The sequence below is a fragment of the Oncorhynchus mykiss genome, chromosome 20 (assembly GCF_057628025.1).
Source record: "Oncorhynchus mykiss isolate SJ-2025 chromosome 20, ASM5762802v1, whole genome shotgun sequence".
Taxonomy (NCBI): domain Eukaryota; kingdom Metazoa; phylum Chordata; class Actinopteri; order Salmoniformes; family Salmonidae; genus Oncorhynchus; species Oncorhynchus mykiss.
The window spans coordinates 39,022,772-39,044,357 of NC_143041.1; the positions used below are offsets into that span (position 1 = coordinate 39,022,772).

Sequence of the window (21,586 nt, forward strand, 5' to 3'; positions counted from 1 at the left end):
CAGACCAGGTAGACATTTATATTTCACTATGAGGAGACGTTGGTCACCCTGGACTCCAGTCCACATCTCTGTGTAAGCAACAGCCCTTATCCACAGCCTCTAGGGGTGGACAAATAGCCCTTCTCCGCAGCCTCTAGGGGTGGACAAATAGCCCTTCTCCACAGCCTCTAGGGGTGGATGACATTGGCTGACACAGCTCATAGCTTGCAGTTGCGTCGAGTAATACATCAAAGATTCAATAAAATGCCATTCTCTGCGCCTGGTTTGACTTCCTTGGGCTGCTGTCCAGGCTGTCCATCCTCATTGCCTGAGAGCACTGAATGAGAACATACAGGCAGTCTTCGCTGACATTGTGCTCCGTCTTAAGACTACAGAGTGGGGTTCTAAGCTACAGGGGATGTTTGGAGTGCTGCTCCAATCTGCTGCTTTATGGATGAGTGCCAGAAAACAGGCTTTACCTTGAATTACACCTTTTGGAAGTTTACTTTAAAGCATGTTGGTCCTCCTCTCTACATAGCAGGAGCCTTTTTATCACTAATACCATATAATAACATTTTGGTCAAATCGTTCAAAGGGTGAGTGAACGGAGCATTAAAGTACATTGTTCACTTCATGGGGTGTGATACTTGGGGTGGATTAATAATGAAGACATGAGGATTATCAGTGAAAACTGTGTCTTTCATCAGGGAACTCTGATTTGAATCAAGTGAAGCATTGATTCTCAAGAGATTTGTGACGGAGACTTAGGCTACATCTCAAAAGGAGCATTGCAATTGGTTGAATATCAATCAGGAGACATCTCGTATTATTTGAAGTAGGCTAACTGTGGCATATACAGCTGGCAAAAATTGACACTCAAAATAACTTTAAACTCATTAGTCACGCCACAATATTTAGCATAAACCTCAACCCTAAACAAAGTCTGTCTGTGTAAAGTTATTAATCTGAACTTATGTATTGTCTTTACAGATGTAGGATCTTAGTTGTATCACCCTGTTGTTGCAGGAAATCTCCCGAAAAGCAGAAAATGCTAACTTGTAGTGTACTCAAGGTTCAAAAGGGCTTCTAAAGTTTGTAATTTCCTATTGCTGTAGGATTGTTTTTTTGCTGTGAGAAACGGGTCAAATTAAGATCCTATATATATGTATCAATCTATATTGGAAAATATGGTGTGTGTTGGTGTGGGGGAGGGGGGGGGGGATTTCTTTCAAATTATGTTCCTTTGGAAATGTAATTCGTCTTTACACTCTCCTTTTATGACATTTTAAGTTATTCCGTGGCTGTCAAAATTTTAGTTGTTGTTAACAAAAATTCAGAAAATGAAACACATCGAGTTTGTGGTTTTTCTAAAATTGGGTTCCAATCTAAAACAGCTGCTTGGCAGATTCTGCGCAGTCAAACGAGTCACAAAAACAGTCCTCAAAAAAGGTGACGGTTGGGTTTACTTTATGAGAAGGTTAAGCTACAACAGCTGATCAAAATCACAGGTTTGCAGTAACTAGACATTAAATTAAAAAAATTTAAATCTCATGAGTCAAATAAATGAATGATTATTGAGAGACCAAGAATAATCTTAACAAGTTTAAGGTCTCTTTCGTCAGCTGGGTCCAACAGAAATTCGACTTACGCTTTGTCCCAACCCCTCCGAAAGACACGCATACAGGTTGGAGAGGTTTTTTATTTTTCCTTTATTTAAGTAGGCAAGTCAGTTAAGAACAAATTCTTATTTTCAATGACGGCCTAGGAACAGTGGGTTAGCTGCCTGTTCAGGGGCAGAACGACAGATTTGTACCTTGTCAACTCGGGGGTTTGAACTTGCAACCTTCCGGTTACTAGTCCAACGCTCAAACCACTAGGCTACCCTGCCGCCCCAGGTGCAGGGGGCTGCCACACTGAGCGCCCGTGGAGCAGTTATGTGCGTCTTTGAAAATAAATTGTCTTTAATTATCTTAAAATGTGTCCTAAGAACAAACTCCTATTTCATAAACAATAAAAAAAAACTCTACATTATACACAACTACTACTGGTAGCCTATTGTGTTTATATAGCCTTTTAGCATCCACAAAGGAGCATGAGCAGATTGGGCTTTGGATCACAATTCCGGCATAAAATAGGCTAGGTCATTGTGTGAGTCACCTCCTTCCCCCTGATGAGCTTCCTCCAGACATGAAACAACTGACAGACAATCAGACGGCCACACATCTAATGACTTAGCGATTCAACTGGAACCCATGAACCAACTCCAGTTTTTCTGAAAGCGGCCTTCCTCTGTGGTCATCTGCCTAAAACGTGCTGCATTTCCTTCACATTCTGTTACATCACTTCACTTCCTGTAATTCCGCTCCTTGTGTGTGCTGGGACTTGAGTATGAGTAGAAGACAAATACAATGCACTGTAACAGAAACTGATGCTTAAAAATACACACAGAATATACCTAAAAAGGTTATATGACCTTTGGAATATTTGTAAAACCGTTGTCTCAAAGTTTAAAAAAACTGTCAGTCAAAGAGAGAGACTAACTGTTTCACCCAGAGGTGAAATATGTAGAGCTTCAGTGTTAAGGGAAATGAAGAATGAAGCTAGTGGAGCAATAGGAAGATGACCATGATGGAGAAACATCCCTGGGGTTTAAGACAAAACATCCTCCAAGCGGATTCACTTCCTTTGTAGACCACCTGCATCGCCCCGTGTGTGATATCAGCGGTTTAATATAGCTTACATCATTAGAATAGACAATGACTTGTAAAACATTTTTACTATACTTAAGCAGGCTGGCTCATCTTGAAAATAATAAACGCAATACACCATAAGTCATGTTTAAATATTGCTAAATTATTTAAAAGTAATAATCAGCCTTGTGTATAAGCAAATCAGCCTCGTTATTAGTATTTTATGTTTTATGCCTGTTGTCACTAGAGCTCAACAACTGAACTGCATAGAACTGAGAGGGGCTCTTGTCAGGTTTGTTAATGTGTGACCCTCACTTTGCACTGACCCAACTTGATCTCTCATCCATTCAAGCCAAAGGTTAATGTAAACCAGCTATGTTTGCCATGTGTTTCAGTATATGCACGAACAGCATTATATTAATGTCCTACATGTCAAACCACAGGACTTATTTATACATCTAGAACTCCTAAAATGTATCAAGCATGCAAGTATATATGTAGCTGTCGAGATGTCAAAATGGTCATGGTTTTTATAGCGCTTATGCACCTCCCTTCATCATGCAGCATGTCGCACTCTACTTTACCTGAAAGCCTTGAATAGCAGACCATGTAAGATTTCCCGAGGGTGACTGTACACACACACACACAACCAAAAATCAACCACTAAGTTAAAACAAAGCACACATTCCAGAGCTCATTGGCACCTTTGAAAATGAGCCAGCATAAAAACAAAAAAAAATCCTTGCCCCTCCTTGGAAGACAGTTTTCCCAACAACATTTATTGTCTATGTCCCATCCCTATGGATAAATACGTATCAAACCATGCTCCTGAATAAATCACAATATTTTAGCAGTATGGACAACATTTTTTTTTTAATACTATTTGAACCTGTCTGGGTTCAACTGCCTAGGCTACTTGGGACCGTTTTCTCCTCATGATACTCCATGCTAGTCTAAGAAAGGCTTGAGACAGGATGCAGGGATCACAGCCGCCCTGATCTGAAACGCATCCTCTTAAATCAAAGGTGGGAAAATCAAGAGGAGAACGTGGTCTGGCAACAGCCAGGCACCTCTGAGGATTCTAAGTTAACTACAGTACAATAGGCTAATAGTCAGGTAAATTACATTGACTTCAGACATGGCTACTGTGTAGTACTGTGATTATGGTAGTTTCCCAGCTGCCTGTCAACAGCAGCCAAGATCAGAGGTGATAAAGAAAAAAGAAGCGTCTTGAAAAAGGACTAGATGAAGAACCTTGACTACTTCATTCCCACACAGGAAAAAAAAACCTGAGCCCTGTGAAGCCAAGATCAGTTTATTTTAAGTCACATTAGAGATTTAGCATCTTATTAAGATGACATGAAGTGGACAGATGAGCTTTATTAATGTCCCCAGAACTTCAGCCAGATACTCTTCTCCCTCTGTAAACAAACTGGATCTCACCCCTTCATATGTAACCAAGACCCTGATGCAGCCCAGAGTTGGAGAATGACAGGAAATAAGAGCTACTGTTTCTTAAGACAGAGCAAAGAGCTCGGAATGGGATGAATGACGACAGAGAAATAGTCTCTCTTTCCCGCAACATTCTCATACTTAGACAAATGCTTGTGCTTTTGTCGTCAACAGGGGAAAACATATTTACAGTGGGTAGGGATGGATATTGTAATTGCAGACTTTGCTGGAAGGCGGCAGCTGCATCCAGAATAGACGATCGGCCATCGGCTTGTGAGAACACGCAAATATGGTAATTACTTTATACTATCTGCCCATCTGTCTCCCTGACCTGTTCATAAAGCTCTCGATCTCATGCAAACAAGAGGATACGGCGGGAAGTGTTTAATTAGTGCATCTGCTCCTGTGTGTGTGTGTAAGAACGAGTCTCCACATTGCTGCTTCCAGCCCAGCGGCTCTTCACAGTGACTGGCCACAGGGATGTAGTGGGAGGGGCCTTGCTTTCACTCCCATATCTAGCTAATCAGAGGGCCAACTGCAGCTGAAACCAAGAGGCTGGGGGCTTAATGAAAAAGGGGAAGCGTGCAGTCTAGGACTGGGAACCTGCAGGAATGACACCATCTACCCGGTATACCCGCTGACCGTATCCCCTCCTCCTGCCTATAAAAGAACCTGAAGAATTGAAAGAGGACTGTGTGCATTTGGATATTCCAGAGGAAAGAATTACAACAATACTTCCCTTCTAAAAACAAATCCATTGAAAAGGCAGTGAGTGACCCAAAAGGAGAATTTTGGATAACAATACACATTTTTGTTTTAAATTCTTAAAATGGTTTATGTTGGCTTACTGGTCTTGAGTAGCTGCTTGGCCCTGGGGGCCGGCTACAGGAAAACTACAGACACGACAGCTGTTAAGAGACAATACCAGATCCAGAATGGCCCGTGCAGTTACACCTTTCTGCTGCCTGAGCAGGACAACTGCAGGACCCCTAGCAGCACCTACACCAACCTGGTCCAGAAGGACGATCCGGCAGAGTATGACGAGTCTGCCCAGAGGCTGGAGCAGCTGGAGAACATCATGGAGAACAACACGCAGTGGCTCCTCAAGGTACAGTGTTCTGCTTGACGTCACACAGCTTCTCTACTGGTAGTGCAGGTGTGTGTGTTCAACACGGTCTCACACCCATTCGCATGATATTATACATTTTTTTTATTCTGTCCCTCTATATCTTATGATCTGTTTCATCTCTCCAATTCATTTATGTTACAAATGGTTCCACAAAAAGATATGTTATTTGCACTCTTTAGATGAGTGCCCATATTTAAAACATAAGGGACTTGGTTCCGGATACCCCGTTGGATGCTATGAGACGTTCAGTGATTAAGCAGTAAATGAATGGTTCTGCTGCTCTGCCACTATGTTTAGGGCTGGCACAATTACCGTATAACTGACGGTCATGGATGAAGGAGTCATGAAAATAACCATCATAACCATCAAATTTTTAAATCAGCTGATTGAAGACGGGACCGCTGAGCATTCCTGCGGTTGAGTCCATTTCAGCTGTACCCTTAACATGAATCTGTCATTCAAATTCTGTTAATTGATGTGGGTCATGCAATGGAATGTATTTGTTATGATATCGAGTTGAATCAACAAATCACAGCATATCATTTTACTTCCTGTTTTCGCCTATGGGTACACTCGCAATGGCCGCCAGTCCACCCATTATGCCATCGTTGACTTGAAAAGGGACGCCCGTTATATTCAGTCTATTTCTACGGCAGCAAATGCATAGAAATAAAAAATATATTGCTATTCAAATGGCTATTACGGAGACTGCGGTCATTTGGCTGGCCAATTACAATCATCCAAAATTCTTTGATCGTCACAGCCCTAATTATGTTGTTACGTAAATGTAAGATGATAAAGTTAAGAGACAGTAAGCTTTTGCAGCCTTCGGCATTGACCTCATTATGTATCTTACTGTGCAGAGGTGATGTTATGTAGTATCATGGACTCATTTCAACTCAGGGAAATATTCATATAGGCCAGCTACAGGTTCTGGTTTCCCACTCCGCTCAATATGGCTACCCTTGTATAGGTTTTCAATTCAACCCTAGTTGCAACTAACCCAATTCAGCTTATCAACCAGCTAATTAATAGAATCCGGTGCCCTAGATTAGGGTTAGAGCGAAAACCTACAGGGCAGTTGCGCTCCAGGAACAAGGTTGGAGAGCATCGTTTTACAAGTTGCTTTCTATAGGACGGTTTTATTTCCCCCCATGAGAGAATACAAGAGTATACACTAGCACCAGGACTATATCAGTATCACGATTCTCGTTAGTATCGTGGCAGGAAACTAAACACAAAGCGGATTTGACTTCTTTAGGAAAACAGCCCTAATGTTGGAAACAAACATAATGTTGTCATCCAGAGTCACATTTATATTCCAAGCTATAGCACACAATATTTTACATACAGCAGGTTTTTAAAAGGAACAAAATTTCAGCCCCCAAAAATAGTGATACCAGTATCTTCACAGCCCTAGTGTACACACCAACTTTTCAGTGATGTGCAGGCGCGTTATACTCCAGTCACTTCCCTTACTGCCAAGATGGCTTTGAAAGACTTCCATTCAGATTCAAAGAATTCTCAGATTCTGATTGAGAGGACTGAACTTGACCTTGTAAGGATGTTGGCAAGTGAATTGTGACATTGTCCTACTATTCGAAGGGGGCATCTTGACATGGATTCAGTCTTGAGCAGTAAGAAAGCGAATGTGAGCCGAAGTAGGAAGAAAGTATCCTGAAAGGCCATAAAACAAAGAAGCGTCCCAGAACAGAAGCAGGGCTGTGGTGGCTCTGTGAGTGGGTGAGAAGGGCCCGAGAAGTGACAAAGCCTCGACACAGGTGCCCAGATGAAGGGTGTGCGCATCCCTTTCAACACTGCTGAGCCATCACTTGTGAAAGAAACAGAGTGCCTCTGCTTGGGCTGCCTCCATTCTTTCTTCTCTATAGAGTTTGATTAATGATGAGGTCTATAGAGCTCTGACAAGACAAGCACAACTTCAAAGTTTTATCACACAGCTGACACCTCTCCAAGGAAACAGAGCCTGACCTGAATCACTCCGCCAGCTAGGTCAGCTGCTGCGAAGCGTTAGGGTCCCCAGACCTTTTGTCATTGCTGTTACATCAGAGCCACTGCTTAAAGAACACCTCAATTAGAAAAATGTAGTCTTTAAAGGATGATGTTTTGAATACGGCACTCAACATAGCTTAAAAATACATTAAGGACAGTGATTGATCTGAAAAGTCAGCTCTCACTCCACTTGAGTTTAAAAGCCTCGAAATGAAGCCATTAAAATAGTGAATCTGTAGTCTTTAGACTCCGTGATAATCCGTCAATCAATTCATTAAGCGTTCACTGCCTCAGAATTCTATCCTCGAAGGACAGATTTGTTATGCGCAAACATGCGTGTAACTCTGCTAAAATCTCAAATCCAATTGACATGCATGATTTATGCTACACAATAGTCAGAGTTATGTGTGTTCAAGGTTAGGATTTGGCCTAAAGTGACTACTCTGGTTGGAAAGGATTAAGAACATTGTCATTAATGTCTGTCATGGAAAGGAAGTCCAGTCTTTAACTGAAATGCAACACATTGGATGTAAAACAAACAAGTGAGCGGAACTAATCTATGGGAGATCTGCAAAGGTTAAGAGACTCCTGGTAAAAGTGAGGTGGGCTCAATGCGTCCAGAATTCTAGAGCTATTTTAAAGGAAAAAGTAGACTATGCAATAGGGTCATTTGAAGAGAATTACTAATACTAACACGTAAGAACAAAGCCTTATGCAAAATGTAAGTATCCATTTCCCAAATACATTACTAATAAAATGAAATGTAATTTTTCCTGACACGTCAATTTCACACACACTACAGCTTGTGGGAATATTGGCATGATCTGTAATAACAGAGGAAAGGCTCTTCCTCTGTACTGCACCATGTAAGACCCTGAGTCAAGGACAAAGGAAATCACTGTACTTCAACTGATGAAATGAACATGTATTGTGAGAGCAGAGGTAATACCTCAAATTATTGCACTCTGGAAAAAAAAAATAAGGAGTCCAGCGGATGAAAGATGTGTCAGTTTGCGGTCACGCTTTTCATGTTTAGCGGGGAGGAACAACAAGTAAACAGCTGATTAGATTGCCGTCATTGGGAACTTCCCGCTTGCAGTTCCGATGGCACACTCTTCCAGCCTCCACGTGTCTGTGTCCAAGAACACAGCCAATATGGAAGTGGAGAAAGGAAGACCAATTCAAAAATTAGCACCAACTGCTGCACTGTCATTCATTGACATGGGGAAAGGCTAAATATGCTTCCCAGTTTCAACTTTGTCACAATAGCTTAGCTTCTTGGCAGATGGGTATACAACCTAATTGTTTACGCAAACAAAGACCAGAAAAACTAGGTCTACAAGTGCCATGATATCATATTGCAGTGGAAGACGCTGTGTCGTAGAGGATGCAACTCATCACTCATCATTTCCATCCTGTTTACAAGACTTTCAGGCCTAATTGCCACTCAGGAACTTGATGTAGAAAAGAGCTTTATGATTGGGTTTGTTCTAAATCGGACAGGTGGATACTGAATAGGGGACATAACTCCTATCTAAAGCTTTTATTTTCTCTGAAGACAATGATACCATGTGGAATAGACACTAGAGAAGACAGCTTATTTAGAACTTTTCCATTAGTAGACATTTTACAATTTATTAGTTGTCGCCACGATGACTGAACCTAATTCATGTAAAGGCTCATTCAGAAGTACAATTTTACAAAAAGAACCTTAGTGGTTGAATATAGCATGTTGACAGGGAATTACAGTGCAGGCCCGATTGATTGTGATACAATTTGATGTAACCAAAAACAACCATATAAAAAGTGTAGATTTTCAGTTAGATATGAATCTCTAATATAGTTCAAGTGATGGCATTAATATGACCCAGAAGGGATGCTGGGAAATATTCTCAGTCTTCCATTTTTGACCCCAACAGAAGCAAGTGAACTTCCTGCAGCAATTTAAGGCTTCAATATAATGTAGATCTAAACATTAGTCAAAATGCCTGGCCTGTCACTGGATAATTGTCTACATCTACCTCTCAGTCAGACAAGGGGAAAAGCCGTGAACTCTGACAAGGCTGTACTGCTTAAAAGGAGTCATTCTAAAAGAGAAATAGGCTACACATTCACTGTGACATCCACATGGTAAACCACAGTGTCATACACAATTAATTTGACGTCATCACAGTGAACCAATAATACTGATATATCACTTAAACCATCTCACTAACCTGCCTTCGTCAACTCTTATTGATCCTTACTGCAGCTGGAGAACTATATCCAGGAAAGCATGAAGCAGGAGATGGCCCAGATCCAGCAGAACGCTGTCCACAACCACACCGCAGCCATGATAGAGATTGGGGCTAACTTGCTGAGTCAGACCACTGAGCAAACACGGAAACTGACCAACGTAGAGGCGCAGGTAAGGACCTTTTCCTTAACAATATTGGTTGTGTGTGTGAAATATATACATACTGTATACAGGGCTGTGAAATGTATTTGCCGCCTTTCTAATTCTCTGCTTCACAGCCCTTCAAACAAAACCTAATATTAGATAACTGGATCCTGAACTAACAAATAATACAACAATTGCATACTTTATTTCATTAAAAAAACATTTTTGTCACACCCAATTTTTTATTTGATTTTACTTGTTAGGAACAAATTCTTATTTTCAATGGCGTCCTAGGAACAGTGGGTTAACTGCCTTGTTCAGGGGCAGAACGACAGATTTTTTACCTTGTCAGCTCGGGGATTCTATCTTACAACCTTTTGGTTACTAATCCAACGCTCTAACCACTAGGCTACCTGCAGCCCAAATGCCCCCGTGTGAATGCCCCCTTACACTCAATAACTGGTTGTGCCACCTTTAGCTGCAATGACTCCAACCAAACGCTTCCTGTAGTTGTTGATCAGTCTCACGTCGCTAGAATTCATGATTCCTTCTATTAAGGCAAGTCGTCCAAGTCCCGAGGCAGCAAAGCATCCCCAAAGTATACATTTTTGTTATTTGTAAACTCAGGTTCCCTTTATCTAATATTAGGTTTTGGTTGAAGATCTGATAACATTCAGTATAAAAAAAATATGCAAAAATAGAGAAAATCAGAAATGGTGCAAATACTTTTTCACGGCACTGTATGCTAAATGACTCAACATTCATAACCCAGTAGACTACATCAAACAATTCAGTGTTTCCCCTATATTCATTTAGCAGCAGCGGGGATAGCAAAATGTTTTCAGTGTAAACTTAAAACGACTAAAACCAGACAATGTATGTATGTAGAAAAGATCATGGAACTCTATATATCACCAAAATAAAATCACCAAAACAATCACCAAAATAAAAAAACTGGACAGTCAGCGAGAATGTACAATTCCAAAAATGTCATGGCATGGGGACCCCATTGATTTTCTTATGTTTGAGACACTCCGATAGCATAAGAAAACTGCATAAGCCATGGAAAAGTGTAGAACTGCAGGAAATTAGCTTTAAAAACGCTATTTTTTCTCTGCCCCATGGTTAAAATGTGTAGAAATGCAGGAAATTAGCTCTGTGGCCAAGAGGGGGCCTCTAAAATGTTTGGTCAGAGACACCGCCGTTAGCCCCCCCATGCTAACTTTGCCACAACCGCTGAAAAAAAATCCTAGGGGAAACACTGCAATTAATGACAAAAGTAATCAAATTGGCAATATATATATATATTTTAAATTGAATGCTGTCCAACAGGGCCAGAATTATGATTTGCTTTAGAAGGCCATTGACCTTTTGTGAACGAACTACACAGCATTTCCTGTTACTAACGTCGTTGTATTCCCATAAGAAAGGGTCTATCAATTTGTCACAATCAGACATCCGTGTGTTCAAAGTCTCCAACACCAGCTCCAATGGTAGACAGACACATACCCAACATTCATGTAAACAACAAATTGGCCCAGCTTTTTGCTGAGTTCAGTTCCTCAAACTGTAAAAGCAGAAGGGGTTTTCTGGACCTAGGATTTCAAAACATCTAAAGAAATTCATTACATTATAGAGCCACTCTTTCACAGTAGCCTCTACATCCACTGCCCCCTTTCCAATATATTTGTATTTTATTGGAATTCGATTGTTCAGTTTTTTCCTGTTACGAAACAGATTTCCACAACCATCTACACCCATGCTAATTGTGCTCTAAGAACGTGAAGCGAACCACAAAGTGTTTGCACATGAAGTGAGATAGGACTGTTACAAATTGAGTTTGCACTCCTAGAATATTTATCAACTAAAGGGCTACATTTACAAAATACAAATGTCTTGAGGGTGCTGTATTGTAAATGTTCAGTCTACTGTAAGTGTGGATAAAAACTAAACTCATGGCAGGGTGTGCACAATTTATTTTCAACTGTAGCTGTTCCAAAATAATTGCAGTGAACTATGGAGCTGTTTATGAAACAGACTACTCTAGAGAATACAGGGAGATATCAGAATCCATCACATATGACTCATTTGAGATATGTTTCTAGCCAGATAAAGACCAATGTTTCATTTAGTCATACCACACCCCCAATTGAGAGATTGTCACTTTAAAGTAATCAGTAGTTGAAACAATAACGAGTCCTCGCCAGTGTTTCGGTAAAAAGCTGAGGGATGGGGGTGGAGAATTGGAACCACTCAAATTCATAGATGGAGCTATGAATGCAAGGATGGACTATCCATGATATCGAAATTAGTTATATCGAGGGTTTTTGAATATACAGTGTTTGTTTACATTGACTTTGTTTACACCATTGTAGTAAAACAAGCTTATATTTTGGGCTCTGATGAGGAATTTATAAGTTCTATTTATAAGTTCTGTTCTATTCTTATAAGTCCAAAAATGTATATACAGTGCCGTGAAAAGTATTTGCCCCCTTTCTCATTCTCTATTTTGCACATAACTGACACTGAATGTTATCAGATCTTCAACCAAAACCTAATATTAGATGTGATCAAATAACAGATACTTTCGAGTATGACATGCTTGTTTCAGATCCTGCCACAACATCTCAAATTGAGTTTAGGTCTCGTCTTTGACTAGGCCATTCCAGAACTTTACATTTGTTGCTTTTCATCCATTCTGATGCAGACTGACTTGTGTGTTTTGGATCATTGTCTTGCTCCATGACCCAGCTTGTGCTCCAGCTTCAGCTCATGGATGTATGGCCTGACATTCTCCTTTAGAACTCTTTGATACAGAGGAGAATTCATGGTTCCTTCAAGGAAGGCAAGTCATCCAGGTCCTGAGGCAGCAAAGCATCCCCAAACTATTACACCACTCGATCGAGAGGTTGTGGCAGGACCTGAAACTAGCAGTTCATGCTCAAAACACCACTAATGTTGCCAAGTTACAGCAGTTCTGGATGGAAGAGTGGGCCAAAATGTATCCACAGGGATGGGAAAGACTGCAAGAAGCATTTGGTTTCAGTCATTGCAGCTAAAGGTGGCACAACCAGTCATTGCAGCTAAAGGTGGCACAACCAGTTATTGCAGCTAAAGGTGGCACAACCAGTCATTGCAGCTAAAGGTGGCACAACCAGTCATTGAGTGTTATATAATATTAGGTCAAGGTTGAAGATCTGATAACATTCAGTGTCAGAAATATTTTTAAAATAGAGAAAATCAGAAAGGGGGCAAATACGTTTTCATGGCAAGTTAGCAACTGCTGATTGCCCCTTTAAGGGCAGATTCTGAAAATACAAAACTAAAATGACTTGCAGGAAAACAAAAGCAAATCCCTCAAGATCCTGTGTTCTTAATTTGATTCTTGCCAAATATCTGACATAATGACAACAACATGATGTTTACTTAATTTAATCTGTAAAGGGCTTGCAGCAATTAATAGCGCAATCTCATCTAACATTTTCTGTGGGAAGTAATTGTCTCTCATCTTTAGGTAATAAATAATACAACTCGGCTCGAACGTCAGCTTCTTGAGAACTTTCTGTCAACGAATAAGTTGGAAAAACAGCTCATTTTCCAAATAAATGAAATAAGCAAGCTGAATGACAAAAACAGGTAAGGATGTTTTGTTGTTTGTAGTAAACTGCAGTCATGCAGGTGCCCAATCTCTAAATCATGCTTTAACTAAAAAGGCTACAAACACCAGATAGACTAAATATTTACTAATGTTTCCTATATTCTGTGTGAAACACAGTTTTGTAAAACAAACTTCTTGATTAGATAGCTAGTTGCTTGGATTGGAAACCAGGGACGTTGAGTTGCCATATGTATTGTACAACAGTCCACAACAGTAATAATTGATGGGACAACATCAACATACTAAGTAGTGCTATAAGACCAGTAATGCCCTGCCAGCTCTGTTGCAAGTTGCTGAGCGTGTACCCTGCCCTTCCTCCTCCCCAGCTACCTGGAGAAGAGGGTGGGGGAGATGGAGGTGCAGATGCAGGTAGAGCTGGAGCAGCTGAAGGAGAAGAAGGAGCAGCTCTCTACACTTGTACGGAGACAGACTGCCGTCATCGAGGAGCTGGAGAAACAGCTTCTCCGGGCCACCATCAACAGCTCTGCCCTGCAGCGGCAGCAACAGGAGCTACTGGAGACCGTCAACAACCTAATCTACACCATCTCCGTCCCTGCAGGTGGAGGAGGGTGACAGACTCGGGGGGGGGGTGGTACATTGGCATCTCGGCAGCATCATTGATTAAGGCCAGAATGCTATGGTCAATTCAATTAGCTAAGACATAGTTTAGTTTAGTAAAAATAAAAAAATAAAATTCAAATGTAGTAGATCAAAACCACTGTTGAAAAGTAAATATATATATATTTATGGAAAAGTAAACTTGATGCAGGATAAATTTGATGTGCTCTCCACTTTCTGCAGTGAACAAGCCTACCATGATGCAGGATACACCGACCACATACCCAGACTGTGCTGCACTCTACAAGTCGGGGAACACAGACAGTGGAGTCTACTCACTGGCCCTTCCCAACACTACACAGGAGATTAAGGTACAATTAAACTCTTATGTTAATATCCATTTGTCCTATGCAACTTATAAGCTGCCTACATTCAGAATAAATGTAAAATTACAGTTGAGGTCAGAAGTTTACATACACCTTAGTCAAATACATTTAAACTCAGTTTCACAATTCCTGACATTTAATCCTAGTAAAAATTCCCTGTCTTATGTTAGTTAGGATCACCACTTTATTTTAAGAATGTGAAATGTCAGAATAATAGTAGAGAGAATTATTCATTTCAGCTTTCATTTCTTTCATCCCATTCCCAGTGGGTTAGAAGTTTACATACACTCAATTAGTATTTGGTAGCATTGCTTTTAAATTGTTTAACTTGGGTCAAACATTTTGGATAGCCTTCCACAAGCTTCCCACAAAAAGTTGGGTGAATTCTGGCCCATTCCTCCTGACAGAGTTGGTGTAACTGAGTCAGGTTTGTAGGCCTCCTTGCTCGCACACACTTTTTCAGTTCTGCCCACAACTTTTCTATAGGATTGAGGTCAGGGCTTTGTGATGGCCACTCCAATACCTTGACTTTGTTTTCCTTAGCCATTTTGCCACAACTTTGGAAGTATGCTTGGGGTCATTGTCCATTTGGAAGACCCATTTGCAACCAAGCTTTAACTTCCTGACTGATGTCTTGAGATGTTGCTTGAATATATACACAATATTCCCTCCTCATGATGCCATCTATTTTGTGAAGTTCACCAATCCCTCCTGCAGCAAAGCACCCCCACAACATGATGCTGCAACCCCCGTGCGTCATGGTTGGGATGGCGTTCTTCGGCTTGCAAGCCTCACCCTTTTTCCTCCAATCATAACGATGGTCATTATGGCCAAACAGTTCTATTTTTGTTGCATCAGACCAGAGGATATTTCTCAAAAAAGTACAATCTTTGTCCCCATGTGCAGTTGCAAACTGTAGTCTGGCCTGTTTATGGCGGTTTTGGAGCAGTGGCTTCCTCCTTGCTGAGCGACCTTTCAGGTTATGTCGATATAGGACTCGTTTTACTTTTATAGATACTTTTGTACCGGTTTCCTCCAGTATCTTCACAAGGTCCTTTGCTGTTGTTCTGGGATTGATTTGGACTTTTCGCACCAAAGTAAATTCATCTCTAGGAGACAGAACACGTCTCCTTCCTGAGCGGTATGACGGCTGCGTGGTCCCATGGTGTTTATACTTGTGTACTATTGTTTGTACAGATGAATGTGGTACCTTCAGGCTTTTGGAAATTGCTCCCAAGGATGAACCAGTCTTGTGGAAGTCTACAATTTATTTTCTGAGGTCTTGGCTGATTTCTTTTGATTTTCCCATGATGTCAAGCAAGGAGGCACCGAGTTTGAAGGTAGGCCTTGATATACATCCACAGGTACACCTCCAATTGACTCAAATTATGTCAATTAGCTTATCAGAAGCTTCTAAAGCCATGACATCATTTTCCAAGCTGTTTAAAAATGCACAGTCAACTTCGTGTATGTAAACTTCTGACCCACTGGAATTGTGATAGTGAAATAATCTGTCTGTAAACAATTGTTGGAAAAATTACTTGTGTCATGCACAAAGTAGATGTCTTAAACCGACTTGCCAACACTATAGTGAGTGGTTGAAAAACAAGTTAATGACTCCAACCTAAGTGTATGTAAACTTTCGACCTCAACTGTACATTTAGGCAATGACACCACCACAGCCAATTGTCTTGCAAATGTGTATAACAATCTGTCGGGAATCAAATGTAGCCAAGGACGGCATAGCTTTCCTTTAATTCAGTCAGTTAAATTATTCTCGGCCTTTGGTTTGTTTTGTGCATGCCTAAACTTGAGTAGGGGTTCTCCTTCGATACTTTTCATTGATGAGTTACAACCTGGTAATTACACATCGCTTGTGCTCACAAAACTACCATTGCTTTTAAACTACTGATATGGAACTGTTTTTATTGTTATTTTTGTTGCTGCAGTCTAAACTCCCTCACTGTACTTAAACATCTGAACTTAATATCATTGATACCTGGAGAAAATCTTTGTTTTGTTTGAAGGCTTACTGTGACATGGAGATGGAGGGGGGAGGATGGACAGTACTACAAAAACGATTTGATGGTCATGTTGACTTTCACCGTACGTGGAAAGAGTACAAAATGGTGAGCGCTAGAGGAAATGTTCCCAGTCCCACAGCACAAAGCTTAGATAACGCTGGCCAGTGGCAAAAAACAGAACAAACAAACATTATGATCATATTAAAAGTTGAATAATTATGTTGTTATATTCCTTCAAAGGGCTTTGGAAAGCCTTCAGGTGAATACTGGTTGGGAAATGAATTTGTTTCGATACTGACCAATCAGCAACCATACGTTTTGAGAATACAGATGATGGATTGGGAGGATAACTCAGGATTCTCACTATATGACCAGTTCTCTCTCGGCAGTGAAGCAGAAAACTACAGGTACGCCTAGATTTCCCAGGTGTGGTGTTCCAATGCTAGGCTACTTAGGCTACTTATGTGACGGAAACTATGTTGGGTATATGTACATATTCTTTATCCCCTTACACTGTGTACAAGACAGTAGTTTTGGAATTGTTAGTTAGATTACTTGTTATTACTGCATTGTCGGAACTAGAAGCACAAGCATTTCACTACACTCGCATTAACATCTGCTAACCATGTGTATGTGACAAATAAAATTTGATTTGATTTGGGAGTCTGTGTGGAGGACCTTTAAATATAGGTGATCGCTTTTAGTACTTTGCGATGCGGACTGAAACACATTATCATAGCTGTATGACAGACAGATTTAGTCTGTTACTCAAGATGTTTTGATGTAGTAATGTTAAAGTAAGCTCTAACAAAATGGTGCATACAAAATGTACTTTAAAATCAACAAATGACTAACAAAATATTTACCTTGCCTGAAAATATAAATATGTTGAGTGGGCGGTGGGAGGATCAAACACTTGTCACCAGTCCAAAATAAATATTTTGTCATCTGGAAAATGGTCAGGATCTGTGAAACAGAAGACTAAAATGCTTCGGTCTCCTAAACATTCAATCTGCACCCCTAGACATCACCAGTACCTGCCATTTTCTTTGCTGAACATAAGCTGATTTTAAGGAGAGAACTGATACTTCATCTCTGTTTGAGCATTATACCTCTCAAGCACACTCCTATTAATTCCTTAAGTCTCAAAGTATGACCCTTGACTATTCTAGAACCAGAAATATAAATTATTCCATATAACTTATCTTCATACTGAAATTCAAAGGCCACAAAACAACAGAGGTTAGCAATGACATCAATACCTCATCACCAGCATTGATATTTGACAGAATGAATGGGCGGAAGGTAGGCCTAGCGGTTAGAGCATTGAACCAGGAACCAAAATATTGCTGGTTCAAATCCCAGAGCCAACTAGGTGTAAAATCTGCCGATGTGCCCTTGAGCAAGGCACTTAACCCTAATTGCTCCTGTAAGTCACTCTGGAAAAGAGCATCTGCTAAATGACTAAAATGTCAAATGTAATGAACAACCAAACCATAACAGGGCCCTTCTGTCAGCAAACCCTACTGCAGCTGTCATGCTTCACTTAACTTGCAAATGACTAGTGTGTAGACATAGCCTATAGTAGGGTTACTCAACTCTTACCCTACAAGGTACAGAGCCTGCTGGTTCTGTTCTACCTGATAGTTCATTGCACACTAAAATCAGTCCCTCATTAGAGGGGACCAATGAAAAAATGCAGTGGCACTGGTTTCGTGGTCCTTAGTTGAGTTTGGGCGCCGATAGCTTGTCATGGAGCACAAGAAAGGTTCAGAAGTAGTCACGGAAAACCAAGGGATATTCAAACACAGCATCTTGTAAGTTAGTGCTAGCAGAGTAAGGAATCCTTGGCGGACTAAACTTGGGTCTTCCGACGAATGGCAATCATGTACTTCCTCCTCACATTGTATTCCTCTGTTTTCTTTACACAGGATACACCTTAAAGGCTACAGTGGAACAGCAGGCAAAATTAGTAGCCTTGGTCAACCAGGAAGTGATTTCAGCACAAAAGATGCCGACAATGACAGATGTGTTTGCAAATGCTCACAACTGACAACAGGAGGTAAGGAACAGGTTAATTTGCCAATCTCCTCGACTTTTCCACCGGCCTTCATTAAGATCAATTATTTCCTCCATTTTCACATTAACCCCCCCCCCCAAGAAGCGTTTGGCACTACCCCCAGAAAAAAAAAGTTAAGACGTCTTGCCTTTTCTTTCTGTCGTGGGGTCAAGGCTCTCAAGCAAAATTAGATATGAGCAGATCAGTGATTAACTCAGTTGGGAATTCAGCCCCTGCAACAGCTGACATTAATAGTCTGGGAACTACGGATTTCCCCCTCCCCCTCTCTCTGAGCTCAGAATAGAGGTCCTCCTCCATGCCTCTGATTTGTAGACTGCTTTGGGCGCTAGACTTGGACTTGTTCCGTGTATCAGGGTCTGCCTACTCTACATGTAAGCTGCTCTCCAAATGATTTCCCCTCCCGAGGTCTCGCATAGAGGAATCCCTATACCTCAGGGAATTGTTGGGGATAACCAGCTGCATATGAACAAAAATAGGACTAAGAGGACAGACACAGGGGGAATGAGCTGCACAACTTGCAGTCCATGTGATATAACAATCCACTTTCCCCTTGGAACTCAACGAAACTGAGGGTACAAAACTGTGGGAGTTAATCGTAATGTAATAATACAAAATGTCAGTGTTAGAATCAGAAGCACAACTCCTCATTGGGCTCGTTCTCTTATAGACCATGCACATCATGAAAAACCTCAGACTGACAATCTCTTGTTTTCTGCTTTTCAAGGCTGGTGGTTTGACGCCTGCGGCCCCTCTAACTTGAACGGAATATTTTTCCAGCACGGCCAGAACTCTAATCGATTCAATGGAATCAAATGGTACTACTGGAAGGGCTCAGGCTACTCACTGAAGTCTACCACAATGATGATCAGACCAGTAGACTTCTGAGGCTGCCCCAGAGACATGCCTCTCACAGACGGACATAGAAAGGAGAGCATTGTCACTCTGGGAAACTACAGACAAGACAGACTGAACTGCTCTATAACAACAACCTCACCACTTCCAAGCATTCCACAAGGAAGGGAACAAATTAACTCGCTCCAACATGTCAGCAAAGAGTTTACTGTTTTGTACAAAATTGACAGGTGGTAACGAGCAGAAGTCTATGAACTGTGTATTTTTAGAAACATATGGGCTTTGGACTGCATAACCAACCGGGACAAGGCAGTCAAAGGATGAAATAGATATTTATAGCTAACTGGAACTGTGGTAGAGATAACAGTATTGTTTTCTATAACAAGCAATACCAGGGGAAATGTTAGTGTGTGACACAATGCAAGGTTGACCAAGTACATTCTGTAATAACGATATTTCACCCCATTACATTTGATACAATGCATTTGAAAATGGTTACATTTATTTATATTAAAATTTTTAAAAATAGGCCTAATACTAAAAGCAAAGAAAACTAGGGTACAAATACACGATCAAATATGAACATAATGCGCTACGGTCAGTAATGAATCTACTGGTTTTCTTTCTTAGAGCTTGTACATACTTACATGATTTAATTTAAAATGTATAGAAGGTTCACAAAATGTATTAAAATCAGATGTGATAACTTTGATTGGGATGTTACTCAAAACATGTAATCAATGTCAAAATTAACCTAATTATGCACTTGTGTGAATCTATTGCAAGTGTGTTCAACTTTTTCCATGATTACACAATTGACTGAGAAATTAAACTTCCACATCCTTTGCCTGACTTAGGCTACGTACTCTGTCGTGATTCTAATCTGTATCCAAGGTATCCAGAGAAAGTGGAGCATGTCTACATATTTTATCAATCTAATTTAATTGTTGTACTGTAGAAATGTGATTTATGGTTATAATAATTTATGTAATACATTTGGGACCAAAACCTTTTCACTTAATTCTTCTAAGCGACTGGCGTTATGATTAGGATTAGTGTATTTAGGAATTTCTCTGTGTGGAGTACAATGTCTTGTTAGATTCTGTCACTCCTACGTGACGCTCGTCCCTCAACCGACGGCAGTCGCGGACTCTGACGCGGACTCTGACGTGGACTCTGACGTGGACTCTGACGTGGACTCTGACGTGGACTCTGGATAAAGGTTGTCAGAAAGGCAAAGAAATAGACTTTAGAACATCATTCAAATTAAATCTTAAATTCAAGCTACAGTTCGTATGTCTTCATTCTGCTTTAACACAAAACATAAAAAAATGTGTTTTAAATGTCTGATGTGTCATGCTTATGTTTAAAAAATGCCTTCAACTTTCAATTCAGTTATTCAGTTCATTCTCGGACAACGTCAGGCTTTTGCAGGAATCTATTTACCTCAGCACTACCCACTACTGCACAAGACAGAAATCAGCACAGATTGAGCGTGTGTCAGGTAAAAATGCTGAATGGCCCCATTCAAATCAAATGACCTGGCTCATCAAGAGCCTTCAGGGAGTGTGGAGATTCTTTTGGCCGCCACAACAGAACTGTGTGCGATTTCAAAAGGAAATGTGATGAGACAGTATTCTATAGCAAAACACCCCTTCCCCTTCACAGATGCAAGCCAAAGATTAATGAATGGAGGAGGACAGGAAGAAGCAACATCCACATCTGACACAGGATGCTGGAGTGAAAAACCACTTTGAAAATTCATTAATGCCAATAAAATTAGGTGTCATACCCACTTCCTACTGTTTGGAATTCCAGCTCTTAGAGACAGTTGCAGCATATGATAGTAAACTGACCAGGCCATTTCATTATAAAAGCATAGACTTAACCAATATGACCCCAAGGGCTATGTTTGAATAAGAACAGTATACAATATTAGTAGAATCTTCAGTTACTTACAGGTGCTGCTGGAAACTGATCTGAAAGTTCACATGGTTCTTCTGGAATTGTCTTTGTTCCAAACACCACAAAACCTGTTTAGGGGAATATTACCAGCAGTCACAGGCGATGCCCAGGAGAATGTTGAGGGTCCGCCAGTGGCCCACCGACACCACGTGGGTTGTGTTCTCACACACCTGGTCCACCAATGGGAACCCACCCAGAGTTTGGACCACCTGGGTCAATATGTGCTGCTTTCTGAGGAGCCAGAGGTGTAAAGAAGAAAACCTTTCTAAATATCGAGGTTAGTACATTGAGAAGGCTAAGTATCGCCAAGAAGTTCAACAAGACATAATCAAATGTTAATCTGTCTAAGGTCCTAAATGTGGCTGTAACAAATATGTTTTGGATCTACTTACTCTGTGGGCATGCTTGTCATAACTAATGTCC

At 40.7% G+C, this 21,586-nt stretch overlaps 1 protein-coding gene across 1 annotated transcript; it reads left to right on the forward strand.

The window, feature by feature from the left end:
- The first annotated feature begins 4,146 nt into the window (after positions 1-4,146).
- LOC110499390 (angiopoietin-2) lies at positions 4,147-20,545 on the forward strand. The gene is made up of 9 exons (XM_021576506.3): positions 4,147-5,229; positions 9,512-9,667; positions 13,155-13,276; positions 13,625-13,857; positions 14,100-14,227; positions 16,270-16,371; positions 16,507-16,673; positions 18,198-18,328; positions 19,071-20,545. The coding sequence occupies exons 1-9, from the start codon at positions 4,951-4,953 to the stop codon at positions 19,229-19,231; spliced, it is 1,479 nt and encodes a 492-aa protein (XP_021432181.3). The 5' UTR covers positions 4,147-4,950; the 3' UTR covers positions 19,232-20,545.
- Positions 20,546-21,586: the final 1,041 nt, after the last annotated feature.